Genomic DNA, 12,893 nt, shown 5'->3' with positions numbered 1-12,893 from the left:
CATTTGTATCCATCCTGAATCAACATTTAAATATTTCTTTAGCGACATTTGAACCCAACCTATATATCCGTATTCTTATCCATCCTTAGCATTCATATTCAGCCTGGATTAACAATCAAATCCAACCTGCGTCAAATTTTAAATCCATTCTCAACATTTGTAACCATCCAGCATCGAATTTGAATATATCTTCAGGAACATTTGAACTTAACCTATATAATCATTTGTATACATCCTTAGCATTCATATCCAGCCTGGATCAACAATCAAATTCAACCTGTGTCAAATTTAAAATCTATTTTTAACATTCGTATCCATCCAGTATCAACATTTGAATATATCTTTAGGAACATTTGAATCCAATCTATATCTAAATTTGTATCCATCCTTTTATATTTGTATCCATCCTTTAAAATTTGTATTCATCCTTTAAAATTAGTATTCATCCTTAACATTTGTATCCAGCTTAGATCAAAAATCAAATCCAACATGTGTCAAATTCATAATCTATTTTCAACATTTATATCCATCCAGTATAACCATTCCAATATATCTTTAGACATTTGAATCCAACCTATATCAACATTAATATCATTGTATCCACCGAAACTAGTAGGAAGCAAGCTGTTTAAGCTTCATTAAGTTAAAAATCTTGGCATGACATTTATTCATGACACCTGTAAAAAGTGGAGAAAATTCATCCCCCCCCCCCTCCCACCATAGCCAAACCCAACCGTAACGCAGAAGCCGCTCTGTCATTTTCTTTTTCGATGTCGCTCATTCCTAAGGTTTCCAATCGCAATAGCATTGATCTCAAACGATGTGCAACAATACGCAATGGTTGCTTCCTTTTGTGCATTGGGATTGCATGCAATATTGACATTTTTGCGCATTGATGCACAATTGTGCAAAATATTACCATTGCAAATATGAAATTTTGCTCTTTTGCGTATTGGTACTGTTGTCCTTGTGAAGAACCTGGCGGCCTGGTCCCATTTAATAAAAATATGTTTAAGGATTAGATCAGGGCTCGTTTTCAAAGTTATAACAATTAAAAAATTGTCAATGATTTTTCTAGTTTAAAGAGTAATTTTAAACTAGCTGTAACTATTAAAAAAATATTAAACTTTTATTTTGCAACTAAACTCTCTCTCATTTGAATGATTGGCTATTGAACGTTACATGGATTCAGATGGCCTGGTTTAAAAGTAAATAATCCTATTCTTTCGAACCAATGTTCGCAAAATAAGGGACTGTTGTTGTATATTCTAGTGACCTTACGGTTGGTAGCCTTTATCTGATAAGCAATGATGAAGATAAAATGTCGTTTTTCTAGCTTGACAATTCCTCAATTGACAAGAGTAACCATAAGAAGAAATAATCAATTCTCAAATAATCAAATCTCTTTCATTCTCAATCAGACAATATTTTTAAGGGTAGAGTTATAAATCGGACCAGCTATAAATAGAGAGTTATTTAAAACTACTTATTAAGTGTATATTTTTGTCAGTTATACTTTCTTTGTTGGCCTTTCCATTTAAAATTACCCTTTGTTTGCCAAATTTCAAAAGATTGAGTTTATGCTTCTACAGCTGAGACCTATTTAGCTCTAGTTAGTTTTGCATGGAACTCCATTAATCTGTAAAACCAGTTTCTGTTCTAAAATAATTTTCTACAAAATTTGTATCATTATTTTTTGCACTGCAAAATCTTCATTGCAAATTGTTTTACGCAGCAAGTGCAATGATTTGCATAAAAAAATTCAGAGTTTTCACAATATTGCCCTTGTTTTTATTGAGAAAAAATTGTGCAATCTTTGTCGCATATTGTTTTTGCAACATGCGCCTGAAAACTGTTTCGCCTAATTAAGCGCAAGGAATCGCAAAGAAAAATACCATTGCATGGAAACCCTGTACCCTACTCATTTCTTGAATTAGTGCTATGGCAAAGAAATTACTACATCGTCATAGTTTATGGTCCATATTTCTGCTATATCTCCTCTGTTGTAGGTGTGATGAAAAAAGTAATTTTGTACCACCATAGAATATATCTCCACTAAAAATCCTCTGTTGTGGAACGGCAAAGTCTTTACTAATTGCGATAGTATATATTTCATATCTTTGCTGTAGCTATTCATTGTTGAAGGTGTGATAGTGGAGTCAATTACCTACCGACATAGTATATACTTCATAAATCTCCGCTGTTGATCCTCTGGCGAAGGTGCAATGGCAGAGAAATTACCTACCGCCATAGTTTATACTCCACTTAACTGGGTGCTCAGAGTCAGCTCAGTTACACTTCAACTCTTAAACATAAAGCACGGTAGGCGTAGATTATTGGTGCCCACTGGGTCGACATACAGGACAGGTTTCCCTTGACATTGAAGATTTTTATCATGCCATTATGCAGACATACAGTTTCATATTTGTTGACCTCCGTCTTCTCTGTTGGCAATGTCAAAGAGAAGTACCTTTTTGTTGAAACATTGTTCTTTTTTTTTTGATCTGTTTTTAAACAGTTTTAAAACTTAACATCTTAACTTTAAAATCTTTATAAAAAAAAGTCCGTTACTTGAAAAACTTCTTCCTGTAACATGTTTGCAGAAAATGTGAAAAATATATATTAATGACAAGCAAAATTGAATCTTCAGCTAAAACCCTATTTTCTATGCCCTTGTTTTACAATCAAGACAAAATATACATTTCTATTTTTCTCTCATGCAATGAAAGAACGATAATCGATTTCTAGGAGAAAATCTAATTTCATATTAACAAATTATCTGTAAACAACACATGCAATATATTTAAATCCTTTAATCTAAAAACAGAAGTGAACAATAAACATTCTCCTGAAAAGACAAAAAAACTACATTTCTGTTTAAGTAATGACATTAAAAGGTGCAAAAACTACAGCTTCAAAATTACTAGAAAACTGAATTGGAAGCCCAATCTTTGTTGTAAAAACATTGCAGGACATATTGACAATATTAGAAGTAAAAATCTTTTGAGCCATGCATCTAATTAGATTTTAATATTATATTGTTTTTGGAACTCTTTGTCTTCCTTCCAAAGTGTGTTGACTCCATCAATCATCTTTTGAACAAGTTGAACTTCTGAATAACCTAATCTATGCTTATTTGAAATGTCATAGGTATTCCCTGTTTGGCCACCAGATTCTCCTCTTGTTCCACGGGGTTGGAGATGAAGCTCTTCACACCTTGCTTTCAACTTATCTACACTATGCTTAGTCCAGCCAGGAAGATCAACATGAACAGAGGCCCTCATTCCAGTACCAAGATTTGTTGGGCAGGAATGAATATAACCATACTTTTCATCGTACATATAGTCCTTTCCTGATTCTTTCTTTATAGATTCTTGAACAGCTTTAATAGCTCTGCTAAGACGTTCAAATACTGCTTTGACATTGCCACCTTGCTGCATGGATATTATTCTTAACTGATCTTCTTCATTAACCCAGACCAAGAATGTTTTTTTATCATTGTGAAAAATCCCACGTCCTTCTGGCCAATCTCTTTCCATGCCAGCAACTTGCAAATTCCTATCTCCAGACATAAATAGAAAGTGATCATCAACAAGTTGCTGACGAACGTTTTCATTCATTCCTGATAATGGATAGTATTGCCCAGCAAGATCCCCAGTAAGGTTGGCAAATGCTTTAACCATGAGTTTCTCAACCCCAACTCTCTGATCCCTCGTAATTCCAGGAGAGAGTCCAAAACCATCAATAGATCTTCCAACCCTTATTCGCACTGAATGAACTGGAACTTCTTCCGAAACATTTCCTTTTAGATCTGAAACGTTCATGTTGGATGTATGTCTAGCTGAGGACGATATTCCATGATATTCTTGAATGATTGGGTCAAATATTGGGGCAAAATCTTTATAAGAGTCCCAATCTCCAGCATAAATACCACAATGCTGATTATCAAATTGAACAGCACATGCAATAGCCTTAGCCAAAGTAAATCCAGATGTCTTTGTCTTGACGCTGTTGAGTTTTTCCCACTTTTCTTTTGTTACATGTTTTGCTACAAGAGAGTGCTTTGATTGAATATCTGGGAAAGCTTCAGAAATTGCTGAAGACGGCAGGGTTGGAGGTGCCTTAAAAGGGTAAAATTATTAATTTCAAATCGGGTTTTAAAAGTAACTAGTATTTGCCACAAACTCAAAATTTCTGTTCCTTAAATCTTAAAACATAAGATTTTTTATACTTAGAATATTGAATCTACAGTAGTAGACCTATTAACCTATATAATAGAGACAACATTCTTGTGCAGCTTTTTTTATCCAGCTATTATGTAAACAAAAGAAAGCTGTGAATTTAACAGGCACATATTCTTTGCTACATAAATAATTTTCTTTTGACATATAATTGATAAGCTTCATATGTACTGAAACGTCAGAAATTTACTTTTTATTTTTTTTACATCAGTTGAGTGGGATATTAAGCAAGATCTATACGAAGCAAACATGCAGTAAACATTTTATCAAAATGTGTACTGTATATTCTATCGAGCTGCTTAATGTTGATATCCGGATTAAATTTCCCAAAAATTAACCAAAATTTCTTTATCTTGCATTACATCTAAATTATCCCATTTTGTGTCATCTATATAATTTGCCCCTTATTGCCCCCAATTTAAAAAAAATGCCCCCAATTAAAAAAACATTTTCAAATTCCACTAACACATTTGCCCCCATTTGCCCACAATTAAAAAAAATGCCCCAAATTAAAAAAATGCCCCCAATTAAAAAAATATTTTCAAATTCCACTAACACATTTGCCCCTATTGCCCCCAGTTTGAAAAAATGCCCCCAATTAAAAAAACATTTTCAAATTCCACTAACACTTTTGCCCCCATTGCCCCCAATTAAAATTTTTTTTTACAAATTCCACTAACACATTTGCCCCCAATTGGGAAAAAAATGCCCCCAATTATAAAAAACCATTTTCAAATTCCACTAACACATTTGCCTTCATTTGCCCCCAATTATAAAAAAGGATATAAAATATATATTTACCTTTCCTTGAAAGGTAGCGAGAGCCTTCAATGTATCATCAATCAGTCGGTCCATGGTGAGACTTGTTGCCACCATATGTCTAGCTGTACCGCTAGGGTCAATTAGCACAAGAGCCTTCCTTGCAGTTCCTTCATCGGGATCAAACACTCCATACTTCTTACAAATCTTTCCAGATCTATCTGCTAGAAGAGGCAGTTTGAATTGTCCACCCATTCCTCCATCAGATCTAAAATTAACGTGAAAATATTAAAATCAGTGGACCGAATTTAATGAATTTATTTAATGAATTTAATTTAATTTAATTTTCCTTTACTTCTTAATTGCTCACTAGTCAAATCCTGAATCACCTATTTACAGTTCAAGATTTTGTACAGCCATTGTGTTCTATGACTCGGCTCTTAGTTACTTGGATAGTATTATATTTTATTCAATTTTGATGGAATTTATCACATCTAATATTTCCCGTTGTAGGGTGATTAAGGGACTTTATCGCCCTACTAAAAAGATTTTCACCCTGCTATTAAAGCTTCAAATTTTATACCTAACTTGTCTAATTTTAGGGTGAAAAAGTTACTTAATCACCCTACAACAGGGTAATAAAGTAACTTTATCGACCTGCTTTTAAATAATTTGAATAAAACTGAATAAAACTGTATAAGTTATTGAAATAACTGTCATGTGTGCGAAAAAGTTTTTGCTGTGGTTTTTAATTATTTCTGTTTGTTTTCGATCAAAATAATGAAAATACTTTCATTTTGATTTTAAACAAACTAGAAAAAAATAAAAATCCCGGCAAAAACTTTTTTGCGCTTAATAATACCCATTACAATGACATAAATATGTAATAAAAAATTCAAGTTGAACCAGCCATTAAAAATACCAGGTTGAACAGTATCTACATAGTTCATCGACATTTCATTAAATCTGATCACACAGTAAAATATAGTTCCAAGTTTATAAATATTGTCCAAGTCTATTTTTTTGTTAAATCTTACTTTCGCCAATAAATTTTAATGTCAATGAACTCTTTATAGATTAAAATATAAAACATGGCAAGATATATAACATTAGTTTAAATAACGAACTCATGAGAGGACAGGTTTTAAGAATGGTAATTTTGATATTTGTAAGAAATAACTTCAATTTTAAGTCTAATTCTTTAAAAGCATGGTCAAATAATCCAAATAAGATATACACAACTTTCCTTGTCTCTTACAAACAGTTAGGTAGGTATGTACAGTAAATATTTAGAAATTCAGATTGACAGCTGGCTTGACCATGAGAGGGTCTACAGCCCTCATTGAATTCTAGGAATTTTAAACGTTGCTTTGCTGCTCAAAATCTTCTAACCCTATAAATTTCTGGGGGGGTTCAGAGCCCAATTTTTCAAGGTCAGCTCATTGAAAAAAATTAGACTGCTAAAAAATGCCTAAAAAAGGTTCGGAAAATGAAAAATATATATTTTTAAAGATGTGACACATATTTTTTTAGTTCATTTTCAATGGCTTTTCAAAAATGTGGTTTTTAGATCTGAAGCTTAAATCACATAAAAGTTATGGGCTATTCTAGATTTTTTTTTAAACGGACCAAACTTTTTTCCGCCCTGTACCCTACCCTATGCATTAAAAAGAAAATTTGAAAAATATTAAATTAGATTACTATTCCTAAAAAATTTGAAAACTTTCATGGTGAAAGTGTCAAAAATGATAAGTGCTAGTACAAAAAACTAGAGTAGGGGGGGTAGAAGTCAAACGCTACCCCCCCCTCCTGTTCAGGGTTAAAGAGTGACATGTGTAGAAAGTGTTCATTGGTTCTACACTTACAACTACATTGAGTTATTTTGTTTATGAAATTTCAATTTAGTTCCACTAAATAGTCTACCAGGAAAAGTAGAAACTTTTGGATTGCTTTAGGAAACCTATTATTTATTGGCGAACGGCTCATAATAATAATCCAGTACTAAAATTAGACAACTTTTACAATAAATAAACTCAAAAATTATTTTGCACTAATTTCTGACCTTTGGTACATAGATTGAAAATATATATGGAAAGTCATTTTAAACGTAGAAAATATCAAACAAGATAAATCAATAATATTTCAGATGTCATATTTATGCTTCATAACTTACTTGGATGCATGGGCAAACGCCTTATGAGAATAGACTGAGTCAGTGGACATTGCCATTACTTCACATCCCATTTGATGAAATTCTTCTGCCCGGTAAGACAGAGGCAGAAGGGTTTCAGAGTACAGAAAGTCCATTGGGTAGAACAAAATACACACATACTTTTTATCCTGCACAAATACAAGGAATTTAAAAATATTTGTAAGATTCATAAAATTTCGTGGTACTTATTGTTATTTGGTTAGAAAACTTGATTTCCTCACATATTGAACCATCATTACATAATGAGAATTACATAGTGAGAACAGTGCAGTTAATGTTTTTTGTTGTTATTTCTTTAAGTTACCGTTCATCGACGGCTTAAACGGTCAATTTTAAATATTTTTTTTTATATTTCATGTAATTATTAATGTAAAATTACCGCCTGAGCGGAAAAAAAAACAGAATGTGGAGAAGGAAATGGCCAAATCCGAAGACCCACCAAGAGTGTTAAGCAAGTTAGTTTATAATTTATTTCTATAAGATACATACCAATTTTACGATTTGGATAATGCATATGCGTATACTAAATTTATAAAGAAAAAAAATGTTCTTACCTTATAGTCCTTTAGACTGATGTTCCCAATGGTATTATTAAAGTAAGCATGTGCTGAGAAATCTGGCGCGGGGCCTGGAGTTTGGAGCAGAGGCATCCTGAGGAATTTGAATTATGAGAAGCATAATCACTTTTAAAGCAATCTTATTCTTTATATTTGTTTTCAGATTCTTAAAATTTATTTACATTTAATTTTTTTGTTAATGATATATACTTTATTGAAAGAACTCAGTGGTAGCGGTTGAGACCTAGCCTAGACTCTACTCAGTCTAGAATAAAGTTATATGCATTTTTTTCATTTTCTGAAACCTTTTGCTTTTAACCGCTTTCTTATTGTAAAACTTTTCTGGTCTCAACAGTTATTTGCTTTCAACAGTTCAAAATTAGATTATTTAATCTGACAGAAATTATAGTTTGAAATATCAAAGGTCTTCAACATCAAGTTGCAAAGATAAAGGGATTAGAAAATATGACTTTTTGACAAAAAAATCGACAAAGAATTGACTAAACTTAAAGTATAAATAATTTCGCACTTTAATTTTGTTTCTATTCAAAAAATGAGCATCCACAAATCCTAAGCATTCTCTGCCTTTGCCTCACTATAGAGTGTAGAAAGGACAAGACGAGGCAAAAAAAAAATGTCGGGTTCTTGTTCGAATAAATTATTTTTTTGTCATTATGCGCTTATCCCGAAATGGTTAAATAAATTTATTTCATAAATATATATTGATCCATAAAAAAAAAAGAGGAGCATGTCCGATTTACAACGGTACCCTTCACATCATTATCTCATAAATAATATGGAAGATATCGTCGTTTTTAGCATAAACAGTATTTGGTTATGATAAATTACCCAACATGTTTCTGCAGTAGAAATGCGCAAGTGGAAAACCCACTTTTGAAAATAATTAGTCTTCAAAAAAAGAAATATGGAATTAATTCATATTTTATCTGGCAAAGCTTTTGAGGATATTCCGTTGTGAATCGGAAAGGAGTTGAGTTTTTGCCACAAACTCTGATTTTCTGATCTTTATATCTGTGTAACCCAATGTCGTAGACCTTAGATATTTCAAACTATTAATACTTATAGATAAAATAATCTAAGTTTGAAAAATCAAAGGTTTGCCCCATCAGGTTGCAAAGATATTGGGATCAGAAGATTTAAGTTTGTGGCAAAAATTCAATTCCTTTCACTCTCGAAATAGTAAGTGTCTTGAAATTATGACTACAGTCCCATAAAGACATGTTTGTGACCAAGATTTATTTTGTAAACCATTTGTTTATAATTATCGTGTATCGGTTTCCTGAGTGCTATGCTTTCTTGGTGGTTATACCAAGTAATATTAATTGTGTCCATTTGTTCTCATGCTACAGTGATTCTCATTAAACTGTGGAATAGGAAGACAACTTTTGAGAAATTATATGATGTTGCTACAAAGCAAATAGTTTAACCAGCAGCTTGGAAATTATCATATGAAGGCTATAAAACACTGCACAATTAAACTTCAATTAAAAATCATTACTGAACTGTCGTCATCCTTTTCCCTAGTTTTATTGATATTACTGTATAATGTATTGTATTGTTTTGATTACCTGAATGTCAACTCAAAACTGACCTCCGGAGCTGGTAAACTCTCTCTACACTGGTCAAACAGAATTCTTAATGTATCTATCTATCATTCCTCACGTGAAACGAAAGTAAATTACAATTAAATTCTTATATGTTTTCAATAATAATTCATCTTATTGAAAAACTATTGAGAAAAAAAATGTATTGAATTGTTATACATAACCGGAGAAATTTGTTTTCTTGTACTTTTTGCTCATCTAATTTTTCTAGCTCATAGAGTCCTTTTTTGTGAAATCGGAAATGTCCTGTAAATAAATTGTTTCAAGTAAACTCCTTTGTTGGCTTAGATTTCAGTTGATTTCTTCAACGCGAAGAAAACTATCTTAAAAAAAAAAAGAAATTTGGTATTCTTTACATAAATATATATCGATTAAAATATTTAATTTGAGCAAAGAATTATCATGATTTTCTTATTTTTTTTATGAGTCAAACTTTTTCATTTTCAACATTTTAACTTCTTAAAATATATTTTCTTTATGATTTTTCTTTTCTGGTCAATGTGGTCAAAAACTAGCTTTCTCTCACATTATTCAAAATCTTCAAATGTTCAAAATTTTACGATTGGAGTGTGAGATTACATTCTCAAAATTTTTTAAACACACAATACTAAACTATAACTTATATGGGGAAATCTTTTGATCTTTTAATCTTTGATACAATTAAAGAATATCAGTATTTAAACATTGTATTCAGAATTTTTAAGATCTCTTCAGAGTTAAACAAATTCTAAGCCAAAAAACGGATTTAGGAAAGATATAGAAAAAAGGTTTTTCATTCATAAACAAAATTTTTACAAAAGTATTCAGTGGTTCAATATTTTTATCAATATCAACGTATTTTGAAAAACTAAAAAATCTATCTATTTAATGATGCTATTTAATTCATAATTTACTAAACAAGTTTTAAATTTTTCAATATTTTTCTTTTATGAATGTTACTTTTAATTTGCTATTGCTGATTTGACATTTTTGATAAACCATTTTCAAACTTACAAATATCATTTTGACAATTCGATTGAAAAATGTTAATTCTAGCCTATTCCAAAGTTTCATTAAAATTCTAATAATATCAATATACTAAAGTTTTTACAAAAATTCGCGAAAAATGATCTGTATTTATACTGCATGCGCCAAATCTCAACCAAATTTAAAAAGGTGGAAAAATAAAATTTTCTAAACTATCTATACTTTGCTTTTCTCTCTGTTTGTTTCTTTGTATCCAATGAACGTCAAAACGGCTAAACCTTACGGGCCCAAAGTTTGTGTGGGACCTCACATGACCCCAGGGAAGGTTTATGGATGATAAGAATTTTCAAAAATTTGCCTCTGACAAAATTCTATTTAGAAATTTTAAAATCCACGAAATTTTAAGTCCGCAAATTTTTGTTTGTTTTTGTTTTACAGAGAGAAATTGAAATAAAAGATGGGCGCGAAGCGCCCTAAAAGCATAGTATATATATATACTTTGCTTGTCTCTAGTAATACAAATTTATTAAATGCCATATTCTAAACCGCTAAGGCATTTGTTTACCTGACAAGGAACAAGCCACTATATATTGACTCAAAATAAATAACTGAAAACAAAAATTCATTTTATAAAGCATAAATGAACTTCTAAATTATTTCAAGGATCTAGGTTTCCAAATTTTATCTGTATAATAAAGCTCTTCGATCATCTATATATATATTTACATTTCTAGAATCCGACACTTTTGACTTGATCTGTATAATGAAGCTCTTCGCTCATATATACTTATAAATATTTACATTTCCAGAATTCGACACTATTGAGTCGGGACTTATAATATCCTTTAAGTGTTTACGAAAAAGAAGTAGAAGGAGTTCTGATGATAAAAGATCATTCTTCACAATTTAAGCTGTATGCTAATTTTTTATCATGATCAGTGGCCATTTGAAGAGAACAGTTGTAGTAAAAACTGGGCGGGCATAGACTCAACAGGGGCGGATACAGGATTTAAGTGAGGGGGGGAACAAAATAATTCATAATTAGGAACAAAAAATCGCGCCGCAGGTGAAATTTTTTTTGACTTAAAAGACTCAAAATGAGCCAAAATTAATGATTTAGGAACAATAAAAAGATTGTTCAGCAATTAGGAATCTGTAAATAACTGGCGTGCGTTCAGAATATGTTAAAGATAGTAGCTGAGTTGCTTACACTTTTTGAATTTAATGTAGAGCATTTATTATTTTTGAAGAATGTATGGCATCGAAAAAGATAATGTTGCAGATTTGGTCCAATTCTTGTAAACAGGTTAAGTTTGAATCTAAATAAAAAAATCTGGGTGTACTTTTAAGTAGGGACACTTCTTAAATGTATTGTAAAACAACATTAATTAACTGTTTTTTTTTAATTTTGAAGAATTTTACTTTTGATTGTTTGGATGAACAAAAGTGTGACATATTAAGCATGTCTGAAAAGCTCTGAGTTGGATGGATTCTTCACTTGCCCGAGTCTAATTTTTCTTCGTTAAACTGTTTTTTTAAATAATTATTTTAAGTGAATGATGAATATTTAAATTGAATTGTTAAAATGTTGGCGTCCCACCCAAAGATCAGGTTAAAAATGCAGACTATAGCAGACAACTTGCATTCTTGTTATGACCGGCCTTTTAACCAAGAGTGCCGTTGTTGAGGACCGACCTCTTTTTGTCTCTGTCCGCCCACACAAGGGCGCAGGCAGAACAGAAGTTCAAAAATGTGGAAGAATGGGTGGGTGAATAAACTTTAAAAAGTCACGAAATAGCAATTTTATTTCTTATATAATTAGTTTTTAGAAAACATTATTTTAAAAATGCCAGTGTCAACGTATTTTTGGAAAGTAGTAGTGATATCATATTTTTTATATACTATTATATAATTTTGGTTTCATCCTCTTTTCTTATTTTGTACGTATAAGAATGTTTAACAATAAACGTGTATTGATGATTTCTTTTGTTAAAGACAGAATTCTTTACATTTTATACTGTGAAGTCAGGTGCTGGTTTTAGGTGAATAAACAATTGGTGAATAACCGGCCAACCGGCATCCCCCGGAAAAGAGGTAGATATAGAGTGTGTTGTAGATACAGTGTAAATTGTAAACGACATAAAAAATAAGCTCATGCAAACTTTAATTTCTTGTCCTTTTTCTGACAAGCCAGTCATTCTTATTTGTTGTAGTTAAGTTATTTTAATTTTTTTAAATAAGTAACATGAAGTATACTACAACTAGTAGTGAAACAGCAAAACAAAGTTATAAATAAAATGAATTTATTAAAAAAATATGCCATATTATAAATTATAAAAGTTTTCTTGACAAAGTTAGTTGCATTAAGTTTTGATGCTGCAGTCCTTATCTTCAGAGTGATATTTGCTTCTATACTTAGTTTAATGTTATCTACATTCTAACATAAACCACAAAATCTCTTTGTTATAAATTTATTTTAATGCACATTATTTCTCTTAAAATTTAAGTTGCTCTTACCTTATGAAAAATTCTT

The 12,893-nt window shown here is 31.2% G+C and overlaps 1 protein-coding gene across 2 annotated transcripts; it reads right to left on the bottom strand.

Moving 5' to 3' along the window:
- Positions 1-2,798: 2,798 nt before the first annotated feature.
- LOC111709979 (arginine kinase) lies at positions 2,799-9,407 on the bottom strand. 2 transcript variants are annotated; one of them, XM_023483973.1, is made up of 5 exons: positions 9,359-9,407; positions 7,767-7,863; positions 7,174-7,340; positions 5,043-5,268; positions 2,799-4,121 (listed from the first exon to the last, which is right to left on the bottom strand). In XM_023483973.1, the coding sequence occupies exons 2-5, from the start codon at positions 7,860-7,862 to the stop codon at positions 3,021-3,023; spliced, it is 1,590 nt and encodes a 529-aa protein (XP_023339741.1). In that variant the 5' UTR covers position 7,863; positions 9,359-9,407; the 3' UTR covers positions 2,799-3,020. The 2 variants fall into 2 exon arrangements, with proteins under 2 accessions (XP_023339741.1, XP_023339733.1); XM_023483965.1 differs by lacking the exon at positions 9,359-9,407 and adding an exon at positions 7,980-8,058.
- Between the last annotated feature and the right edge of the window lie 3,486 nt (positions 9,408-12,893).

Source organism: Eurytemora carolleeae, unplaced genomic scaffold, assembly GCF_000591075.1.
Source record: "Eurytemora carolleeae unplaced genomic scaffold, Eaff_2.0 scaffold46, whole genome shotgun sequence".
Taxonomy (NCBI): domain Eukaryota; kingdom Metazoa; phylum Arthropoda; class Copepoda; order Calanoida; family Temoridae; genus Eurytemora; species Eurytemora carolleeae.
This window is presented reverse-complemented; position numbering and strand designations above follow the sequence as displayed.